This window comes from Panthera onca, chromosome D4 (assembly GCF_046562875.1).
Source record: "Panthera onca isolate mPanOnc1 chromosome D4, mPanOnc1 haplotype 2, whole genome shotgun sequence".
Classification (NCBI taxonomy): domain Eukaryota; kingdom Metazoa; phylum Chordata; class Mammalia; order Carnivora; family Felidae; genus Panthera; species Panthera onca.
This window is the reverse complement of record NC_138351.1, coordinates 7384772-7408763: the sequence shown is the minus strand read 5'-3', so window position 1 is coordinate 7408763 and position 23992 is coordinate 7384772. Positions and strand designations below refer to the sequence as shown.

General features: G+C 36.2%; 1 protein-coding gene across 6 annotated transcripts in view; it reads left to right on the top strand.

Moving 5' to 3' along the window:
• The window catches only part of JAK2 (Janus kinase 2), a 120817-nt gene that overhangs the window by 54879 nt on the left and 41946 nt on the right, over window positions 1–23992 (top strand). For 4 of the 6 annotated variants that reach the window (XM_081790859.1, XM_060610194.3, XM_060610195.3 and 1 more), the window contains 6 exons: window positions 1060–1183; window positions 7515–7632; window positions 12649–12794; window positions 19734–20055; window positions 20791–20910; window positions 23655–23812. In XM_081790859.1, coding sequence (XP_081646985.1) covers window positions 1060–1183; window positions 7515–7632; window positions 12649–12794; window positions 19734–20055; window positions 20791–20910; window positions 23655–23812 — 988 coding nt within the window. Of the gene's footprint in view, window positions 1–1059; window positions 1184–7514; window positions 7633–12648; window positions 12795–19733; window positions 20056–20790; window positions 20911–23654; window positions 23813–23992 lie in introns of those variants that run through there. The other 2 variants (XM_060610199.3, XM_078436068.2) reach the window with 2 other exon arrangements.

The following is a 23992-nucleotide window of genomic DNA, read 5'->3' as shown; positions in this document are numbered from 1 at the left end:
CTATAATCTCTGGATATTGAGAAGTATGTGTAAATACAAGAAAGAGTACAAGGATACAGTTTAAAAGTTGTCACTCAATACTGTTTTTATATGTAACTTACTGAAATTATTATATATCTATGAGTAAACAGTTGTGTTGATAATTCAAATGAAAATTTTATATCTTTATTGTCAGTGTGTTGAGTTGGTGTCATTCTTGTCTACAGTGGAAAAGATCAAAACATTACTAGAATAAAAATAACGTTTGTTTTTGTGAGGCTTATGTTTTCAAATATATAGGATTAATTATGTTAACTAACTTGAATTTAAAAAAATTAAAAGAAAATTTTTTAAGTATTCATTTCTGATTTAGCTGAAATGTGGTTAGAGAACATGTTGATTATTCTCTGGCACTTTGGGAGACTTGTTCTTAGACCCCAAAAAATTGGAATGTGTATGTGTGTGTCTATGTGTGAATGTTCTATATGTGCTGGGACATAATGTGCATTATTTAATTGTGTGGCTTTTTGTTTCATATGCTTTTTAAAAAGTTCAGTAGTCTTCAAACCTTTGTTAATGTACCTTCGAAAATATCTTTGAAAAAAAATCATATACCCCTGCAGTTTAAGATGACATTAAAATATTTTCCTTGTAAGTGTAAAAAGTGCAGAAAGTATAGTTACTGGTGCACTGTGTAAAATTTAACATTTAAAAAAAAAACTGTTGTGCCGTTCTCTTAAAAGTATTCAGTGATCTCCAAATAGTTTAGTTGATACTCTCATTATCAATTAAAACACACACAGATTTGAATTCACCTTTCTGTGCAAGATACCTAAAAAAAATTAGATAAAATGTTTTTAAAAATCTGCTTGAAAGAGTTCCAGCAATCATATTTTAAAATGTAGGGAAAAAGATTAAATTAAGAATTGAGTTGTAAGTCATGCTGAACCAAAAGATGGCAATTGCTACTGCACTTGTGCCGAATAAGAGTTGTTATTTCAATCCTGTTACAAATTGCAGATGTTCTATAAATGCACTTGCTGCTGTCTGTAATCATTTCTTTTCTTACCTCTTTCCTAGGAATCACGCCCGTGTATCATAGTATGTTTGCTTTAATGAGTGAAACCGAAAGGACCTGGTATCCGCCCAACCATGTCTTCCATGTAGATGAATCAACCAGGCACAACGTACTCTACAGAATAAGGTACTTTCTACAGTAAAGTGACTCATTTAGTGGTTAAAGGGCAAAGTGAGAGAAATTATCAAACATATATGTACATTTTTTCTGAGTTTATCTATTATGAGTGGGGGAAGGGACAGAGAGGGGAGAGAGAGAATCCCAAGCAGGCCGCACGCTTGGCCTGGAGCCCAGCCTGGGGCTGGATCTCAGGACTGCGAGATCACAACCTGAGCCGATCTCGAGTCAGACGCTCAACTGACGGAGCAACCGAGGCGCCCCCAGACATATCTTTAAATTGCAGAGCACTTAATAACAGGGACCAGAGCTTCATTTAAGACTTTTTCTCGACTAGGGGAAGTGTTTATAAATGTTTTTTCACTAGAATGCTCCGAACTTTTCTGGTGGGATGCTACTTTACCATTTAGTATTATAATTAAATTTTAAAAAGGATGTGAATGGCCTTTACTAATAAAATCCTGAATAAAATCCAAATAAAATTTGGAATATTGTTGGTTTCCTAGGAAATTCAATATTTTGTGCAACAAAATGTAATCTCCCATCTCTTTTTAATAATTTTTTTTAGTAGAGCACCTGGGTGGCTCATTCAGTTAAGCGTCCAACTTCCACGATTTATGAGTTTGAGCCCCGCGTCGGACTCTGTGCTGATAGCTCAGAGCTTGAAGCCTGCTTTGGATTCTGTGTCTCTCTCCCTCTCTGTCTGCCCTCCCCACTTGTGCTCTCTCTCTCTCAAAAATAAATAAATAAGCTTTAAAAAATATATAATTTTTTTAGAGTTGAAGTGAAGTAGAGGTATGATTTTGCCAGTGTTATTTGCAGCCGCAAATTATTAATTTATTTAATAATTTTCCACTCAAAATGATAAAACAAAGAAATACATTTGATCTGCGGCTCTTATGAAATAGATTCATTCCATGCAGAGTCAGTGTTACATAGTAAAAATGCACATGGACTCATTCATGATTTTTAAACGGAAAGAAAAGGAAGCCTTAAAAAACTAAAATTCAAGAGAGATATCCTTACCATGGTAAAGGGTAAAGGATATTTACCAAAGGCAAGAAGCAAGTAATATTCTCAAATGGTAAGAGGTCAGAAGCAGTCTCTAAAATCACAAACAAGATAAAAAACAAAAATAGCCACCACCACTGGTTCTATTTAGGATTTTAGTGGAGTTCTCAACAGATACAGTTAAGACAAAAAAATACACAAAATATTTAGTAATTGAGAACAAAGAAGCAAAGAGTCATTATCTGGAGATGCTGTGATTGTTAACATAGAAAATGTAAACACATTTATAGGCATCAATAATAAATGTTCAGCAGAATGCTAGATCTATATGATCAGTATGTTAAAAGTCAACTATTTCTGGAGCACCTGGGTGGCTCAGTTGGGTGGCTCAGTTGGTTAAATGTCTCACTCTTGATTGTTTTTTTCTTTTTTTCTTTTCTTCCTGACTCTTGATTTTTAATGGGATCGAGTCCCATGTCAGGCTCCACACTGGGCGTGGAGCCTGTGTAAGATTCACTCCCCCGCCTCATTCTGCCCCTCTTCCTCACTTGTGCGCGCGTGCGTTCTCTCTCTCTCAATAAATAAATAAACAAACAAACATTAAAAGAAATCAACTATTTCTGTACACCACAAACAGAAAAGAGGTCATTTAAGTTAACAACTAATAGCAACAAAAAATGCAAAGTACCTAGGGTTAAATCTATCCAAAGTAAGACTTTTATGCAGGTTTTAAGACTTTACAAATTTGTATCATTTATTTTATTTTTACTTATTTATTTTTTTAATTTTTTAATTTTTGAGAGAGCGTGAGTGGGGGCAAGGCACAAAGAGGAGGAGACAGAGGATCTGAAATGGGCTCTGTGCTCACAGCAGCAAGCCCGATGCAGGGCTCAAACTCAAAAACTGCAAGATCATGACTTGAGCTGAAGTCAGATGCTCAACAAACTGAGCCATTCAGGTGCCCCCAAAGTTGTATTATTTAAAAGAAGCATGTTAACATGCTCCGTAGATTGGCAAAATACCAATATTTTATTGGGAGTATTTTTTTTATTACTTCCTGTAATGACTGTACTTTCTGCAATTAGTAAGTGTATCTTTTGCTTTGAGAATGTTTGTAGAGGAGAGGTCTACAGTCTTTCTGAAAAGGCCATTAGTAAATATTTTAGGCTTTGAAGCTATACTATCTCTGTTTTCACTCTTCAGCTCTGTTATTAAAGTGTGAAAGCAACCATGAATAAGAAGTAAATGAATGGGCATGACTGTGTTCCAGTAAAACTTTATTTATAAAATCTCACAGTGGACCAGAATGGGGCTATGGGCCAGAGTTTGCTGATCTCTTCTCAAGAATTAAAAATTGTTTCCCTTATCAAATTTTTTCCCTTATCAATTTTTTTAATGTTTATTTTTGAATATTATTATTTATTTATTTTTGAGAGACAGAGAGAGAGCATGAGCAGGGGAGGGGCAGATAGAAAGAGAGACATACACAGAATCAGAAGCAGGCTCCAGTCTCCAAGCTGTCAGCACAGAGCCCAATGCGGGGCTTGAACCTGCGAACTGTGAGATCATGACCTGAGCTGAAGTCAGATGCTTAACTGACTGACCCACCCAGGTACCCCAAAATGCCTTTTTCAAAAATGTTTGTTTATTTTGAGAGGGGGAGTGTTTATTTATTTGCAGAGAGAGAGGGAGACAGAATCCCAAGCAGGTTCCGCACTGTCAGCACAGAATCCAGCGCAGGGGTTGATCTCATGAATGGTGAGATCGTGATCTGAGCTGAAGTCAAGAGTTGGACACTCAACCAACTGAAGCACCCAGGTGCCCCCCAAAAATTAACTTAAAATGAATCAAAGACTTAAATCTAAGAGCTAAAACTATAAAACTCTTAGAAGGCAATATAGGAGTAAATCTTTCTGTACTTAGAGTACGCATTGGTTTCTTCAGTATGGCACCAAAAGCCCAAGTGACAAAAGAAAAGTACGTTAATTGGGATTCATCAAAATGTATGTTTGTGCATCAAAGGTTGCTGTCAGGAATGAAAAGACAAGGGTGCCTGGTTTGTTCAGTCAGTTGAGCATCTGATTCTTGATTGGCTCAGGTCATGATCTCATGGTTTGTGAGATCAAGCCCTGTTTTGGGCTCTGTGCTGACACCGTGGAACCTGCTTGGGATTCTCTCTCTCCCTCTCTCTCTGTCCCTCTCCTGTTCACATGCATGCTCTCTCTTTCTCTCTCAAAAATAAATAAGTAAGCTTTAAAAGAAAAAAGAATGTGAAAAGACAGCCCACAGAATGGAAGAAAATGCTTGTAACTCATATATCTTATCAAGGTCTTACATCTGGAATACATAAAGAATTCTCCACTGAGAGAATGGAGCCCAACTTGTGGCTCTATCCCATGAACTATGAGATCGTATCCTGAACAGAAATCAAGAGTCAGATGCTTAACCAACTGAGCCACCCAGGCACCCCTGGAATACATAAAGAATTCTTAACGGTTCAATAGTACAGTGACAGATAACTCAGCGAAAATATGAACAAAGGATTTGAATAGACATTTTTCTAAATAAGACATACAAATAGCCAGTAAGCACATGAAGGGATGCTCAACATCATTAGTCTTTAGAGAAATGTAAATCAGAAACACAGCAGGACACCAGTTCACCCGTTAGGATGACAAAGATATAAAAGATGGACAATAACAAGTTGTTATGAATTTGCCTAATTATTACTCATGAAATAGGGCACGGGGTGTTGGATGGTGAGCCATGCTTCAAAAACAGCACAAGAGAAATTGAAATAGAAAAGTTTATTACTCAAAGGTTCTGGAGGTATCCAGCATACCTTGAGGGGCCACATGGAGAGATCAAGGCAGGGTACAGAGAGAGACATAGGACCCAGGGCACACGGCTTCCCTAGGGTCTGTGGGTAGAGTGCTTTGGGGTTCCTTGCCTAAGGCCCAATTTGGTCGATTCAAGTAGGAAGAGCTGGTCTTTGGTAAGCTACATGGGAGTCTTATTGAAGGGGCTTTTAAGGGTTAGGTGCTGGAACACAGGGGAGATTGTTGATCACAAAGGTGTTGGGGAAGTTTTATCAGAAACTCACATTTGCTTGTGACTCAGTGGGCTGTTGTGTAGGGCGTGCACTTGCATGAAGGGGCTAGTGTCAGTTTAAGGTCACTGCAGGCCTCTTGGTTAAACAAAATGGACGCCAAGTCAGCAATACCAAAGACTAACTTAGCGAAACTCTCCACGTGTTGTCAAGGATCTGAACTATTGGGACACTTATATGTTGCTGTTGGAGATGTAAACTGGTGCAGCCACTTTAACAGTTTGTTCTTCAAAAAGATGGATGTAGAAAACACACACGCCCTTACGCTTGTACATACTGTTCCTAGCAGCCTTATCCACAATACCAAAAAGATGGAAACAATCCATATGTCCATCGTGTGATGAATGAAGAAGCAAAATGTGGTTTATCCATACGATCAAATATTAACTGGGCATTAAAAAGGGAATGAAATACTAATGTTTGCTATAATGTAGATAGTCCTTGAAAATATTATGCTTATGAAAGGAGGTAGAAAAGGCCACATATTATATGATTCCATTTATATAAAATGTTCAAAACAGGCAAATTTATAGAGATAGACTAGTGGTCACTTAGAGGTGGAGAGTAGTTGGAATGATTTGGGTATGGCTGTTGGTAGGTATGGAGTTTCTTTTAGGGGGGATGAAGATGTTCTAAAATTAGATTGTGGGATGTTTGTACAATGTTTCAAACATACTAAAAAACATGTTGAATTGTATGATTTAAATGGGTAAACTTTAAGGTACGTGAATTATATCTCAGTAAAGGTGTAAATGGAGCAATAGAGGATATGTTTTGTTTCTTTGAAGGACAAGTTTTTAGCTTGTTTCATTGATTCATTCATTTGTACTGAAGTGTTGTTGACATACTCTTGGTTTCAGGTATACAACCGAGTGATTTGACAATTCCGTACATTATGAAATGCTCACCATGGCAAGACTACTTGTCATCTGTCACCATAGTTATTATAGTATTAGTGACTATATTCCATATGCTGTACTTTTCATCCCCATGACTTCTTTATTTTGGCACTGGAAGTTTGTAGCTCTTAATCCTCTTGACCTATTTCACCTGTGTTCCACTCCCCAAAACAAATGCCCGTTTTTTTCTCTATAGTCTGTTTCTTTTTTATATTTTAGTTCATTTGTTTCACTTTTTAGTTGGCACATATAAGTGGAATATGGTATTAGTCTTTTTCTGTATGACTTCTTTCACTTAGCATAATACCTTTTAGGTCTACCTATGTTGTCATTGGCAACATTGCATTCTTTTTTATTGCTGAGTAATGGTCCATAAGGTATGTATTCCACACTTCATCTGTTCATCTGTTGATGGACACTTGGGCTGCTTCCATATCTTGGCTATTGTAAATTATGCTGCAGTAAGCATAGGGGTGCCTGTCCCATTTCAAATTAGTGTTTTCATTTTCTTTAGGTAAATACCCAGTAGTGGAATTACTGGGTTGCATGGCGTTTCTATTTTTAGTATTTTGAGAACCTGCATACCGTTTGTCGTCATGGCCGCACCAACTTACAATGCTTCCAACGGTGCCCGGAGGGTCTCTTTTCTCCACATCTTCGCCAGCACTTGTTACGTCTTGTCTTTTTGATACTAGCCATTCTGAGGGGTGTGAAGTGGTATCCTGTGGTGATTAACCTCCATTTCCTAAAAGAAGAAGCCATTGTTTTCATACCAGTTAGCATTTTCAGATTCCTCTACCGATATCACTGGATTAATATTAAAACAATTTTTTGTTAATATTTTGTTTCTACATTTTTCTGTTTCCTCTTGCTTTTGCATTCTGTGCATAGAAGCAGGCAGCTCACGGGAACCTGGGTGGCTCAGTCGGTTAAGTGTCCGACTCTTGATTTTGGCTCAGGTCGTGATCTCACAGTTTGTGGGACCCTGCTTGGGATTCTCTCTCCCTCTCTCTTTGCTCCTCTCCCCCTAACACACACACGCTGTCTCCCTCTAAATAAATACGTACATACATACATAAATAAACTTAAAAAAAAAGGCAAAAAGCATATTGATTTTACACTTATGTTTCTTGTATCTTCTGTCTATACTATTATCATGGTCTTACCCAGATTTTCTTTTGTCCCTACCTAGTATTTAACACTGTTAGCTGTGTTTTCTGATTACGGGATAATACCTTTCAGTATGCTGGAAGTGGTTATATGTACATAGTATGTTTATATTTGAACTATTTGGAGGCTGACTGAATGTTTTGTCTTGTAGATTTTACTTTCCTTACTGGTATTGTAATGGCAGCAACAGAACCTATCGGCATGGAGTGTCTCGAGGTGCTGAAGCTCCTCTTCTTGATGACTTTGTCATGTCTTACCTTTTTGCTCAGGTATAATTATATTATCTTACTTGTATACGTGTTAAATGATAAGAATCTTGCTGTGTTCTGTAGCTCTTCATCAGGAAAATCTTCATCTATGGGAAAATTGATGTTCTGTCTTGCCTAGCAGGTACAGAAAGGTAACAAAATTGACTCTTTTTATCACTAGTTTTTAATCTTTTTATCACTAATTTTTAATTTATTATTTATAACTTATAAATAATAAAATCTATTTTATAAAGGTTCCCTTAATTAGCTCTTTTTATTTATTTTATTTTTTTAATGCTTTGTGACATTTTAAGGATTTCACAAAGTTCAGATTGAGTTATAGCACATGATTCACGTAGATATAAGTGTCTGGAATATAAGACAGCGAAATTAATTTAGAGAAAAAAAATTTTTTTTATTCCTGAACAATTTCAGACTTAAATAGTGAGTAATAAAATGTAAAGAAAAGTAGGAAACTATATAAAAGTGAGTTAACAATAGTGTGTTTAGCTCCTCATAAGAGGATGGCTAGATGTTAATACTTGATCTGAGAGCTGTGTTTTAGTTATTTGTTCATTAATACTGCTGTATTAAATTTTTGTAGTGTATTTGAACATTTTATAATGTTTTCTTATTGTTACCTTAATTTAAACAATAATTGAAATGTTATGTCATTAAATAACTTCTGTTTTTATGTGCCATAAGACTGAGGAGTAGAAACTAAAGAAAAAATTTATTAGTGCTTTTGAGTAAAGATATGCTCTTCTTATTCCCAAAATGTCAGAGTAAGGAGTTCTGAATCCGATTTGCAAATATCATAGGAAATAGCTACACAGATCCTCATGGCTCACATTTCTTTTCTTTCTTTCTTTTTTTTTTTTTTTAAATCCAAGTTAGTTAATATATAGTGTAGTCTTGGATTCAGGAGTACAACCCAGTGATTCATCACTGACATCAACACCCAGTGCTCATCCCAACAAGTGCCCTCCTTAATGCCCATCACCCATTTAGCCCACACCCCTACCCAACATCCCTCCAGCAGCCCTGTTTTGTTCTCTGTGTTTAAGAGTCTCTTATGGTTTGCCTTCCTCTCTTTTTATCTTGTTTTTCCTTCCCTTCCCTTTCCTTCCCTTAAGTTCATCTGTTTTATTTCTTAAATTCCACATATGAGTGAAATTGTGTATCTTTTTCTGACTTATTTCGCTTAGCATAATACACTCTAGTTCCATCCACGTTATTGCAAATGACAAGATTTCATCCTTTTCGATCGCCAAGTAATATTCCATCGTGTGTGTATGTATGTATACGTATATATGTATCACATGTTTTTCATCCATTTGTCAGTCAGTGGACATTTGGGCTTTCTCCATAATTTGGCTATTATCAATAGTGCTGCTATAAACATTGGGGTGCATTTGCTCACGGCTCATATTTCTAAGATATCTAAGAAAGCTGGTTCAGTTTGTGAGCAACAAACTGGAAGATATTTCTCTTTTGGGTTATGAGAACAAGAAACTTTCTCTGAATTCTAGTAAAATATATTTAGTAAAAGTTACCATTTTTACATGGACACATTAGTGGCATTAAAGTACATTCACATTATTGTGCAACCATTACCACCATTCATTTTAGAACATTTTCATCTTCCTGGACTGAAACTTCATACCTGTTAAACAAGGTCTCTTGTTTAATGCCTCATGCTCTTCTGGCCCCTGGCAGCTATTTTGCTCTCTGTCTCTGGGTTTGCCTCTTCTGGGTGCCTCGTGTAAGTGGTATTATACAGCATTTCCTCTCTTACAACTGACTTGTCATAACATAATGCCTTCAAGGTCATCCATGTCATAGCGTGTCAAAATGTCCTCCCTTTTTAAGGGTGGCTAATATTCCACCGTATAGACCACATTTTGTTTATCCATTTATCTGTTAATATTTGGGTTGCTTCCACCTTTTGGCTCTTATGAATAACACTGCTGTGAACATAGGTGTACAAATATCTCTTTGAGATCCTGCTTTCAATTCCTTTGGATATGTATCCAGAAGTAGAATTATTAGATTACATGGTAAATCTATTTTTTATTTTTTTGAGGAACTGCTACCCTGTGTTCTGTGGCAGCTGCACATTCCACCAGCACTGCCCAAGGATTCGTTTCTCCACATCCTCACTAGCACTTACTTTCTGGTTTTTTGATAATAGCCATTCTGATGGATGTGAAGTGATATCTCACTGTGGTTTTGATTTGCGTTTCCCTAATGATTAGTGATGTTGAGCATTTTTCTTAAGCTTTTTGGAGGTTTGTACATCTTCTTTGGGTACATTACTATTTGTGTCCTTTGCCCATTTTTTAATCAGGTTGTTGTCAAGCTGTAAGTGTTCTTTATGTATTCTGGGTACTAACCCCCGATCTGCCATATGATTTGTAAATCTTTTCTCCCATTCTGTCTATTGCCTTTCACACCTGTTGATGTGTCTTGTGATGCCCAAAACTTTTAAATTTTGATATAATCTGATTTTTTTTTCTTGTATTTACCTGTGCTTCTGGTATCATGTCCAAGAAATCATTACCAAATCGGTATCATGAAGCTTTCCCCCTATATTCTCTTGCAGTATTTTATTGTTTTAGCTCTTATGTGCTTGTGTTTAGATCGTTGATTCATTTTGAGTTAACTGTTATTGATGGTGTAAGGTAAAGGCCAAATTTCATTCTTTTGCATGTGGATATCTAGTTTTTCCAGCACCATTTGTTGAAAAAACTGTTTCTTTCTCCATCGAATGATCTTGGTGCTCTTGTCAAAAATAATTTGACCACCACCCAGCTTTTAGATAGCTTCAGTAGCTTTTAAAACCTTTGTTTCAGTAGCCATTAAAAAGAGAGATAGGCTTTTGAGAATAGATACTATGAGGTTATGACTTTATGTTCTTTTATGATTATGTCACCTGTGCTGCAGAACTGGTTTTTATTTTGGTGGCGTGCTAATTTAAATCCCATTAAGAAGACGATTTTCCTAAACTGTTTATTCAGCTGCTTTACCGTAGTATTAATACTGTGATATCTCATACTTATGATCAAGAAAAATTGTGGATGATTTCTAATTTTGTCTTCCTAGGAAGAATTTTCTTACCTAGCACAGCAAAATAATTTCACAATAGAATCCTAAGTTGTATCTAGATAATAAATACCACATGTAATTTTCTATTAATGTTTCTATTTCTCTAAATCTGTGCCCAGAAAATACATAAGGTAGTAATTAACTTATCCAGCTCATATTGATACCAGGTGAGATTATATGCATATTATAGACTAAATAAAGCAGATTTGACTGGTGCCATCATCAAAGTATAAGATATGTTGAGATTTTTAAATAACTAAAAAAAGTTCAGCCGCTAAAGTATAAAGTACATAAGATATTACTATAGAAAGATAGATTTGGGAAAGGTAAGCCAATAAAAGCCAAAAATCAGATGTCCCTTTTATTTTTTTTATTTTTATTACATTTTTTTTTTTTAACGTTTATTTATTTTTGAGACAGGGAGAGACAGAGCATGAACAGGGGAGGGTCAGAGAGAGAGGGAGACACAGAATCTGAAACAGGCTCCAGGCTCTGAGCTGTCAGCACAGAGCCCGACGTGGGGCTCGAACTCACGGACCGCGAGATCATGACCTGAGCCGAAGTCGGACGCTTAACCCACTGAGCTACCCAGGCGCCCCAGATGTCCCTTTTAAATTCATTTTCTTCTGAGGATTGTCTTATAGCACCTCAGTAAATAAATAAATTGCTGCCCTGTGACAACCTTTAATGAATTCATAGATACTCAGCAAAAAATGTATATTCCCTCCATATTGTTTCTTTAAAACCTTGGTTAAACATTGGTATTTCAGCTAATATTGTAATTCTTACCTTTCTTATCAAGAAAATTGCTATTACTTTTTAGAATATTGGTGCTTTTTATGTTTTGCTGTTCTTTTCTCCCATTACATGTTCAGTCTGATTTCCATATTCCTAAATCATCTAGACCAAAATCTTGAAATTTTTGTTTTTTCTTTTTCTTCATTTTTTATATCATGATAACGTTACCATTTTTTTTCAAACTCTTTTAGTGTCTTCTGTTCCCTACATCAGATCCTTGTTATCTCATATTTGTACCTCTTACAGAGTCTCCTTGAATACACATTATTTCCTTAAAGCACTTTTTTATTATCATTGGTATGTCTACCAATGGAAGAGGCATGATGCTTTAAGAAAAGGTGCTGTGAGAAACTGATGCTTTAAAAAAATGGTTGTCTGTTGCTTGTTAGGATCAAGTCATTCAAGGGTACCTTCAGTTTGACTCCAACTTAGTTTTCCAAGGTTTAGTCCACACTATTCCCTTACATAAGTTGTCTGCCCAACCAAACTTGTTTGTACCTGTGAATATGCCTTGTGCTTTGTTTTTGTATCATTCCTTCTATTTTATCACCCTGTTTTGTATATCAGAAATTTCTTCATCTTTTAAGACTACATGAAATTTTGAATTTTCCATGAAACCTTCTCTGATTATCTCAACTGGTATAATTTCAACTTCTTTTCAAGTCCTTGAAACATGTGTTGTGTGGCACTTAGTGTAGATATCTGGTGTTATAATACTTTATGTGTTTAGCTTCCCTGCTAGATTTTAGTCTCCTTGAGGGAGACTTCTATTTGTATCTCACACAGTCCTTAGTATAATGCTTTGAACATATGTGGAACTCAGGACATATTTAATTAATTAATGTCTTTTAATTTGGGTAATTTTTATGTAGGGGATATAACTTGGGAAGATATAAGCAGTGAAATAGATTGACATCATATGTACTGTATAATGGGGAACCCAGTTTAAATCAGTTTCCATTGACAAAACTTTTACTAAAATTTTATGGCAAAATAATTGGACATCAAGGAAGGAGGTGACGTTCTTTTTAAATGCATATGTTCTAGAAATTATAGGTTAAAATACGATAGTAGATTAAAATGTGATAGTGAAATTTAAGGTATATTTCCTTCTAAATTTTTTTCCTGTAGTGGCGGCATGATTTTTTACATGGATGGATAAAAATACCGGTGACTCATGAAACGCAGGAAGAATGTCTTGGAATGGCAGTGTTAGATATGATGAGACTAGCCAAAGAGAAGGATCAAACCCCATTGGACATCTATAGCTCTATCAGGTAGTTTCCTTATGCAAATCCATATACATCAATATGAACAGTTGGGAGTTTTTCTATAGTTAATTGTATTTTCTGTGTGTTGATACTTTTTGATCTTATCACAGTTAAAACTTCTATGGGTAACTGTTCTTCCTTGTGTACAACACATACTTTGTGAGATAAAAGAAATTCTTTTTTCCGGCTTTTCTTTTAGTTTTATTGAGACATAATTGGCAAATAGCACTTATAAGTTTAAGGTGTAGAGCATCATGATTTGTCTTATATATATTTGTGAAGCAGTTACCACAGTAAGTTTAGTTAATATCCATCATCTTGTATAGGTACCAAATAAAGAGAAAGAAAAAGAACTTTTTTTTCCTTATGATGAGAATTCTTAGCATCTACTCCATTAAAAACTTTCTTGTATACCAGACAGCAGTGTTAACTATAGTCATCATATTGTACATTACATCCCAAGTACTGATTTATCTTAGAATTTAAAAAAATTATGGAAAGAGTTGGAGTACTACACAAAATATCACAGGGGTTTGATACCTATTAATTATTTGATTCATTTATTTTGAAAAGGCTAAGTAAAGTCAGAAGGATGAAAAGAACACCTGGAGGCATAATTTCTGATAGCAGATCCTCAGATTGTGTGTGTACATAATTCTGAAGCAGTATTTCTCACATATTGACCCGTATTTTGCTTGAATTAGTATCACCTGAGGTGCTTGTTGAACTTGAAGATCTTTGAGTGCTACCCAAGAATTTTTTTTATGTTTATTTATTTTTGAGACAGAGAGAAAGAGAGCATGAGTGGGGGAGGGGCAGAGAGCGAGGGAGACACAGAATCCGAAGCAGGCTCCGGGCTCTGAGCTGTCAGCACAGAGCCTGACGCGGGGCTCAAACCCACCAACCATGAGATCATGACCTGAGCCGAAGTTGGATGCTTAACTGACTGAGCCACCCAGGCGCCCCAAGTGCTACCCAAGAATTTAGATTCCGTAAATCTGAAGTGAAGTCCACAAATATCAGTCTTCACCTGTTCTCCAGGGGATTCTCTTAAAAATATTAGCTTTATTGAAGTTTCATTAACTTATAAAATTGTAAGATGATTGAAAGTGTGTGTACATCATGGTGGTTTGATATATGTATACGTTGTGAAAGGATTCCCCCCATCTAGTTTATTATCACATCCATCACCTCATATGATTATCTTTTTTATTTACGTTTTTGTTTTTGTTTTTTTTTTTTTTTGGTGAGAATGTTTAAGCGCTCTTAGCAAATTTCAGTTCTACAATAGTGTTATCATTTAGAGTCACCGTGTTTTACATTCGATCCTTAGATCTTACTCATCTTATAACTGATCCAGCAGATTCTTTTATAAGTGATCCACATTCCACATTCTCCAAATTACTCGTTTGCATGTTGAATTTTGCAGTCATGCCTAGTAGGATTTGTTGAAATACTGCTCCTACAGCCCAGCGCAGCTTTAATGGCTGTAAAATTTCTACTCCTTTTAAAGGTACATATTATTATAACAGTTCTTTGAGTTTTTCTTTAATTTCAAGACTAAATCTATGTTTTACATATTGCATACTTAGAATGAAAAGTTTGAGGGTGTTATGAATCTGGTTAAAACTCCCTTTATTTCTCAAGTCCTTCTCTCAGTAACTAGTTTTGGTCGCTCCTTTACGGAGTAACTTAAAAACAGTTACGTACCCAATTTGCAGGGTATTAATTAATGTGTTTCCTCTTTGTTTTTAAGTATTCTTGTTTTGTTTTCAGATGACTGTAAAGCCTTAACCATAAAGTTCACCTATTTAAAATGTACAGTTCAAGGGGCACCTGGCTGGCTCAGTCGGTTAAGCATCTGACTCTTGGTTTTGGCTCAGGTCAAAACCAAGAGTATTAATTAATGTGTTTCCTCTTTGTTTTTAAGTATTCTTGTTTTGTTTTCAGATGACTGTTAGGCCTTAACCATAAAGTTCACCTATTTAAAATGTACAGTTCAAGGGGCACCTGGGTGGCTCAGTCGGTTAAGTATCTGACTCTTGGTTTTGGCTCAGGTCACTATCTCATGATTCGTGAGATTGAGCCTCATGTCAGATTCTGTCTCTGCCTTCTCCTGCATGCTCTTTCTCTCTCTCTCAATATAAATAAATATTTAAAAATAAATAAATGTACAACTCAGTATTTTTTTTATTATTGAGTTGTAAGAGTTCTTTACATAATTCTGGTTACAAGTTTCCAGATGAAAGTTAGTATATGTATGATTTGCAGATATATTCCCTATTCTTTGGATCATTTTTTCACTTTCTTGAAAGCGTCATTTCCAATACAAAAGTTTAAATTTTGAAGTAGTCTAATTTATTTTTCTTTTGTTTCTTATGTCATGACATGTTAATATTAGATAAATACTATCTGCCTGTCCTGAAGCAAATCATTCCTATATTGCTTGCCTTTTTAATATAGTTTAACTCAACTGATGTTTTCTGAATTCCTATTTAGTGCTTATTTCTGAGAAATAATCAGGAAACTCTACTCAGTGTTAAACTATTCAAGATTGGTGGGAGAATAGATAAATGATAAGTTGCTGACAGAATGAAATAAACTGTTTTGTTCTCAGAAATATCCACTAGGATATGGATCTCTGATTAGTGTAATAAAATATATATTCCCTCCCAGACTTAAAAAAAACGCATGTAAGGTGCATCTCTTTGTCTGTACCCGTGTGTTAGATGTGTCCCTGTCTGTGAGCACATGCCTCTGGGTGTGCGTGTACACCTGTACGTGTGTGTGCAGCTCTTTGTGCGTGTGTGTGTTAGATGCTGTTTTGTATGCCAACTCCTAATTGGACATGATGGCTTAGGTGTTAGAGTGTAGAAAGTGAGGGAAATGCATAAGATTTTTGTATTTTCATTCTTTATCTGCTCTTTAAAATCTAAGTTTCTAAAGGGTGGGAAGAAAAGAACTCGAGAATGCAAAGAGTTGAGACTGCTGAGTTTGTAAATATCAGGCCAGGATCAAGGCCACTTACATAGCAACTTGAGCTACTCAGCTCATCTCACTGGACTCCCTTTCCTAAAAAACTAAGTGAATAATAAAGTTTCTAATCCTACTCCAACTATAATAATAAGATGCAGATTTTATTTCATAGTACAAAAAATAGTATCGTTTCTAAGCCAAGGCTCAATTTCAGAGCCTTTAGGAACCTCAAGTTTAGAATTCTCTAAAAACTCAATATAAGAAAAGCATGGGGAAAAATGTTTTTATGCTTCAAGAGTTAATAGCTTTAAGTCTCTTGAAAAAAATTTAATGTTTCTAACAAATCTAGCTAGTTCTGATAGTATGACGCTGAAGTGGATTCATCATGTTGAGGAATCACACATTCCTATGCTATTCCCTCCCACAGGATGTATGCTGGGTCCTTTATGCCAGGCATCAAAGTAGAAAGCCTTGTTGTATGTGTTATTTTAAACTCCTCTTTTTATATCCAAATACGTTTTCAAAAGCCTTATTAAAAAGTAGTCATTGATGGCTGTGTATTTTGCATTTTTGTGAAATGTTTATGTAAATCGCATTCCAAATTTAGTAAGTCTCCTGGTAACTAATGTTTTTGACTGAAGTAGATAAAGTGAGAATCATTTTGTATTCTGATTCTATTTTTAAATCTTTTCAGTGTTTATTCTGTACTTCCTGAGGCTCTCCTCTATGCTATCCAGACTTTTATTAAATTTTATATATTTGCTTATTTATATATAATTAATTGTTATGAAAAGAAATGGAGTGTGACTTTTTTTTTTAATGTTTATTTATTTTTGAGAGAGACAGAGACAGAATGTGAGTGGGTTAGGAGCAGAGAGAGAGGGACAAACAGAATCCGAAGCAGGCTCCAGACTCTGAGCTGTCAGCACAGAGCCTGACATGGGGCTCCAACTCACAAGCTGTGAGAGCATGACCCCAGCTGAAGGCGGACACTCAACTGACTGAGCCACCCAGGCGCCCTCAGAGTGTGGCTTTTAAAATCTGAAAAAAGAGTAGAATTTAATGGGCAGAGTGGGGAGTGATGGATTGTGTGGAGACTCGTGGAAAAGGCCTTGTAGCAGAAGGGAGCATAGGAAGAGTAAAGAGAATCAGTATGACTAGAACCCAAAGAGTTATTAGCAGGAGGTGAAGCAGGGGCTAGACCAGAACCTAGGACCTTAGAGCTATGTTGACAAGGTTAATAACACTCGGAAAATATGCAAGAGGATTAAGCAAGGGTGGAATGATTAAATTTGTATTTTTAAAAGATCCCGATGACTCCAGTGTAGAAAACAAATCAGACAGTGGAAAGAGTAAATGAAAATGCTGGTCGCCCAGAGAGTAAGGCTATTACAGTATTTTCTCCAGGCGGTGCTGTTCGTAATGAGTTGGTAATGAGAAAAATGGGCAACTAAGAGAAATATTTAGAAGGTAAATCAGGGGAATGTGGTGATGAATGGAATAATGGGGATTGAAGGAGAATGTGGCACCAAGGATGCCTACTGGTGCTGTTTACTTAGGTAGGAAACGCTGTAAGAGGATCTTTTAGGGGCATTAGCAGGACTCAGGAGTTTGGTTTGACACATCGTTTAAGCAGCTTTGGGGACATTGAAATTAAATGTGTAGATTGACTTGTATTTGGAAGATACGGATATGGAGTTTAGAGGTCAGTGCTGCAGACACATATCAGAGTCATTTGGATATAGAGAATCTAGAGAGAAAGAGAGTATAAATAAGAGAAGAGGGCCCATAATAAAGTCTTGAGGAACTTTAACATTTAGTCACCAGGCAAAGGGGAATGAACCTGTGAAGAAGATTGAGGAGTATCCCACGAGACAGGAATAAAATCAGGAAAACTAAGGGCAGAGAGTTTAAGGAGAGGTGCTGCTCCTTAACAGTGCGGTAGGATGCTACTGAAAAATAACAAATAAGACGAATGTGGGAATTTGATTTTAGCAACTTGGAAGTTTTTCTTGATTTTAGCAAAAGCATATTCTGTGAAATGATGGATCAAAGTTAGACTGGAGTGAATTGAAGAGTAAGTGGAAATGGCTGTATAAACTCTAAAAAACAGCCCAGATAGGCCGTAGCTGGAGGGACATGTGGGATAAAGAGATTTTACGTTTAAGGTGGGGCCAACATTGGTATTTTGTGGATCGAAGAGGATCAAGAGGGTAAAACATCCCAGAGGGTGGATGTATAGAGAGGAAGAGAGAGGCTCCAGGTAAATACAAATCAAAGAAGGGGCTTTACATCATTTATTGTAGCAGGTGCGAAGGAGGAGGGAATGAGTGCACATGTTTGTAGGTTTGCTAGCCGGATATTGAGGGGGCTCTGCTTAAAGAAGCTTTTTTACCTCTAGGAGAGAGGTGAAGTCGCTTGATGAAAGTAAGGAGGAATTCAGCTGAGGGTTCAGGCAGAAGAAAGGTAGGCGGTTTGGGGAAATTTCAGAGGGTGGACGTAGCTGTAGAACTTCGGAGAATGTGTTGAACCAGAGAAGTGTTGTAAAACTGATGGTAATGCTGCAAGCATGTTTGAAATTGGTGACTATGAGTTTGTCCTGCCCCGTCTGCCACATCAGTGAGTCTCCAGCAGCTGTGCTACTCAAGTAAGGAACAGAGTGTTCCTCCGGGGGCTTCAGGTACTTTAGGGAAGGGAAAAGCAGGGGTTTGCTGGCCCATGTGTAACAGCCAGTTCTCGAAAAAACCAAAGATGTGATTTGTTTGTTGTCTTTGCTGATATACGTGGTGTAAAGCCTGTCTATGGCCAGTTTCAGGGTATCGACCTGACGTGCCAGAATGTAGAATTGGGAAGAGACGAACAATAGCCGGTCTTTTTCACCCCTCATGTATGAGAGGGGTACACAACCTCAAAAGCCTAGTAGTAAAATGTAAAATAAAATTTTAAATGTAAAATAATTCGGAAGTGATACATTTTGAGTATTGCCTATATTTTTAATATAATTTATTTATAGCCTTATATAACTTAAACTTTAATGATGGCTCTTTAGCAGTGAGCTCAGTAGTCTTCTGTTGTAATAATAAGCTCTCAGCATGAGTCAGCTCAAGTACTAGCTATAAATACTGAAATACAGGATAGAGTGATAAGTGATACTATGGAATGGTGCACAGAATACTGTCTGACAAAGGGAGGACCATCTAATATAGTCATTCAGAGAGGTTACCTGGATTGGATGATGCTTGAGCTGGGACTTTTGGAATAAGTAAGAGCCAACCAGATAGGAGACGGGTGATGGGAAGAAGGATTAGCACATGGGAAGGCATGGAAATTTAATGTACCTTCAGAAATAAAATTTTCTTCATTTGTCAGATATTTGAGCAGGAGGGAAGTTATCTCTCTTCTTTAGGATGTTTTACATAGAGGCAGAATTACCAAAGAGTCATTTCTAAGTGGAATCATTTGGATTGCAAAGGAATTATTAGGAGTTATTGAAAATGACCTAGAAAATAATGTATACCAAAGAAATATGTTTGCATAAGGAACAACAGTGGCTTCCAACAAAATGTAACAGTTTCCAGAATTCAGATACATTTTGGTGTATGGCATCATAGGAAGTATTTGCAACACAGTGCCCAAAAAATGATATGTAAGATGATCAGAGAAAACAAATTTTTAGAGACTCCATTATTAACTAGACTAAGTCTTCATTTCATTAGGGGAAGGAAATTAACATATCCTGTTCTAAACATTTGTGGTAACTCAGAATTTTTGTATATTTTCACGTCTTCAGGCAAAACCTTCAGGATTTATATTATATCGGTGCCAGCCCTGTCCCCTTTCTCCACTTGACTACTTCCTGCACTGCTGCATTTACCTGTCGTGGAGAAAGGTGCTAATTTCTCTTTCAGTTTCATTTTAGATTTGTGTTCCAGTTTGTTTTGTCTTTCTCTGTGTGTTCTTTATCCATAGCTACAAGACATTCTTACCAAAATGTGTTCGAGCAAAGATCCAAGACTATCATATTTTGACAAGGAAGAGAATAAGGTATAGATTTCGCAGATTTATTGAGCAGTTCAGCCATTGCAAAGCCACTGCCAGAAACTTGAAACTTAAGTATCTTATAAATCTGGAAACACTTCAGTCTGCCTTCTACACAGAGCAATTTGAAGTAAAAGAACCTGGAAGAGGTCCTTCAGGTGAGGAGATTTTTGCAACCATTGTAATAACTGGAAACGGTGGAATTCAGTGGTCAAGAGGGAAACATAAAGAAAGTGAGACACTGACAGAACAGGTAATCCTTAATGATATGTTCTCCTTCTTTGTTAATTTAAGTGAATGCCAATAGAAACAAAGTAATTTTTCTCATTTGAAACATGAACTTGCGATTCTCTTCTCTCATTGATAAAAGTGGAAGTTTTTAATACTGTGAAACCATCAAGGTCATGTCTATAATTCTTTTCTTATTGTTCTTAAATGGTTTTTTATTTATTTTTTATGACAAATATTACTAATGGTGTTCTTACAGTTTCCAAAAGGGCTTGAATTCTAAAAGTGATTTTTAAGGTAGTTTTGCCTCTTTTTGAAATTTTACCATTATTGATAATAAGCACAATCATAAAGTTTAATTGAAAAAGTTTAATTTTAATTGATTTTAAGATGATGTCTACTTGTTATTTTTTTAAGTCTTAACACTACAAGTTTTAAGTTTGTTCGTATCTATGTTCTTGGATTATTATTAGATTACGTTCATTCTTTCTTGGTTAAACTTCAACTTTCTGGCAATAGTTCCTATCCATGTTGATTGGATTGAAGGGTACTGTAGCATAATTAGTTCTTGGTAAACAAGACACAGTAAGTCTTAGGGTTAGACTATTGAGGGAGGGAATCCCATTTAATGCTGATCTGTTGCTGTCAATACTTTTTTATTTTAAAGAATTTGGAATGAATGTTATGTCCTTCATAGTCTTATTTTAAAATGGCTCCCTTAGTTCTGCGTGTTTTTAATTTCAAATGCTCTTAATTATAGGATTTACAGTTATATTGTGACTTTCCTGATATCATTGATGTGACTATTAAACAAGGAAACCAAGAAGGCTCAAATGAAAGTAGAATTGTAACTATCCATAAGCAAGATGGTAAAAATCTGGTGAGTTTGCTCTGTAGTTACATAATGATTACGTTTAACAGTTGTCAGAAATAAGTGCTTTAGAGTCCTGAAACCAGAGTTATTTTCTTGTAGGCATTCTGATGATAGTTTTAAATATAACTCTAAACGTAAACATCAGTTTAGCAAGTTTTTGGGTACAGCTAGCTTTTGTATCGCTACCAGCACAATCTTCCCAGAATGTCTTGAGCATTAATGTGTTTCTCACTCATTTTTATGATTGGCAAGTTAGCAGTTCCTCCACTCCCCTGCTGTGGGCTGTGTCAGTTCCCCGTTGTAATGCTCAGTCCTGACGACATTCCTTTTATCAGTAGGGATGTGCATAATGCCAGTCATGCTGCCTCATTAAAACAGTGCTTTCTGGGATTCACATAACAAAACGTAAACCAGTCCCAGGTTAGCCCTACCTAAGCTGTAACACGTGATTCGTTCTAAAAGATGGTCCTTTCTCTTTATTTGGTCAGCTTCAGAAAACCCACTTATTTTGTTTTTTATTAAAAAAACTTTTTTACTGAAGTATAGTTGACACATAATGTTATTTAGCTTCAGATGTACAACATAATGATTTGATAATCCTGTACATCACACAGTGCTCAGCATGATAAGTGTCGTTAGAAAGCCTGCTTATTTTGGGGCGCCTGGGTGGCTCAGTCGGTTAAGCGGCCGACTTCGGCTCAGGTCATGATCTTGCGGTCAGTGAGTTCGAGCCCCGCGTCGGGCTCTGTGCTGACAGCTCAGAGCCTGGAGCCTATTTCGGATTCTGTGTCTCCCTCTCTCTGACCCTCCCCCGTTCATGCTCTGTCTCTCTCTGTCTCAAAAATAAATAAACGTTAAAAAAAATTTTAAAAAAAAAAAAAAGAAAAAAAAAAAAGAAAGCCTGCTTATTTTAACTGAAAGGGAGGAACTAAATTCCCTTATACTCTGCTCTTAAATTGCTTACCTGGTTCTGTCAGGGGATGCCTTCATTCTGTAAATGTGGTGTTTATAAAACAATAAGTATTTCTAGAAGAGTTTATTGATGCTAATATGAACATCCTGTAGTAACATAATGTACTTTATGGGATGGTATTTGGACTTGTTGGCTTTATTTTTGTTATTACTTTCTTAATGTTTATTAACATTTTTGAGAGAGAGAGAAAGTGAGCAGGGGAAGGCAGAGAGAGAGGGAGACACAGAATCGGAAGCAGGCTCCAGGCTCTGCACCATCCACACGGAGCCTGACGTGGGGCCCGAACCCATGAACCGTGAGATCGTGACCTGAGCCAAAGTCAAACGCTTGCCTGAGCCACCCAGGAGACCCTTTTTTAAAATTTTTGTTTTGTTTTGTCTTTAAAGTTTATTTTGAGAGAGGAAGAAGGAGAGAGAGACTCCCAAGCAGGCTCTGCACTGCTCGTGTGGAGCCTGACGTGGGTCTCAGACTCACGAACCGTGAGATTGTGACCTGAGCCAAAATCAGTTGTCGGTCACTTGATCTACTAAGCCACCCAGGTGCCCTGTCTTTCTTTTTATCTTTAAAAGTGTGGTGAAATATACTTCACACAAAATTTAGCATCCTGTTCTAGGAGTTCCACTTCAGGGTGTGTATCCAAAGGAAACAAAGTCACTACCCTGAAGAGAGGTCGGTACCCTCATGTTCATTGGAGATTCCTTGAATGTTATCAGGTTTTAAATATTTTACCAAACTGATGGATAAAAATTGCTGTCCTGTGCTATATTTAATTTGCTTAATTAGAACCTGAGATTGAGCAAGCTCTTACGTGTTTGTAAACCAGCTGCTTGTATGTCTTCTTCTGCAGATTGTCTTTTTATAACCTTTGACTAATTTTCTTTTCTGCTTTTAATTGATTTTGTACATTTTTTGGTTAAGTTTAATCTTAGGTACTATTTTATGTGTGTGTTGCTATTATAAATGGGTCTATTTTCTCATTACACAATCTGACTACTTTTTATATCTGTGAAAGCTATTGATTTGTATATCCTATCTCCCAGTGAATTATCTTTGTGATGTAGTAGTTTAGTAGTTGTATTCTTTTGGGTTTCCCAAGTACACAATCATATAATCTCCAAATAGAGGTACTGCTAGTCTTACATTTCTTTCTATGGCCTAATTATGTTAACTAAATACAGTACAACACAGTATTAAGTATTGGGCTTTCTATCTTATTCCTGATTTTAGGCGAAGTTGCTTCTATTAAATAAGGGTTTTTCCATTGTAAGAGATGTTGCATTTTAGGCTGATTATATGCTCGCTTACGTGTATGTATGATACAATCATGGCATAGCTATATATGATTTTAGTTTATACTATATACATTTGAGTTTACAGCATGAATGTTTTAACCTTAGTAGTGTATACTTGGTATGTAAAAATAAATACTTATTATTTCTAATTAATACCAACTTTTATATCAGACCAGATAGATTTCTAATTGAGATGACTGGCATATTTGTCTAATTGGGGTATTGGGAAATACAGCAAAATTATGGATAAAAGTGAACTAGAAAGATGTGATAAGCCCATATTTGAAGAGTGTAAAATCTCATACATAAGAATTTATAATTCATATTGGGTAATTGGGAGGCATAAAAGACATTTGAGCAATTTATAAGAAAATTAATTTAAGAGAATTCATCTAATGACATGGAGTGGAGAGAATTTTCAATATGTAACATGCAGTTGACCTTTTAAATGATACTTACTATTTCCTTTTCTTTTCTCTGCTTAGGAAATTGAACTAAGCTCATTAAGAGAAGCTTTATCCTTTGTGTCATTAATTGATGGCTATTACAGATTAACCGCGGATGCACATCATTACCTCTGTAAAGAAGTAGCACCTCCGATGGTGCTTGAAAATATACAAAGCAACTGTCATGGCCCAATTTTGTGAGTAATACAGACTTTAAAAGTAATTTTTTTAAAAAGTCAATTAAATACTGACAAAGAATTTTTTACAATGAAGTGATATACGTAGGTTTAGGAGTTTAGGAACAAAATACTAACCTTAATTTCACAGAAGTAGTTTTTTCTTTTCCTTAACAAAAGTTGATTTGCAATCAGATTGTA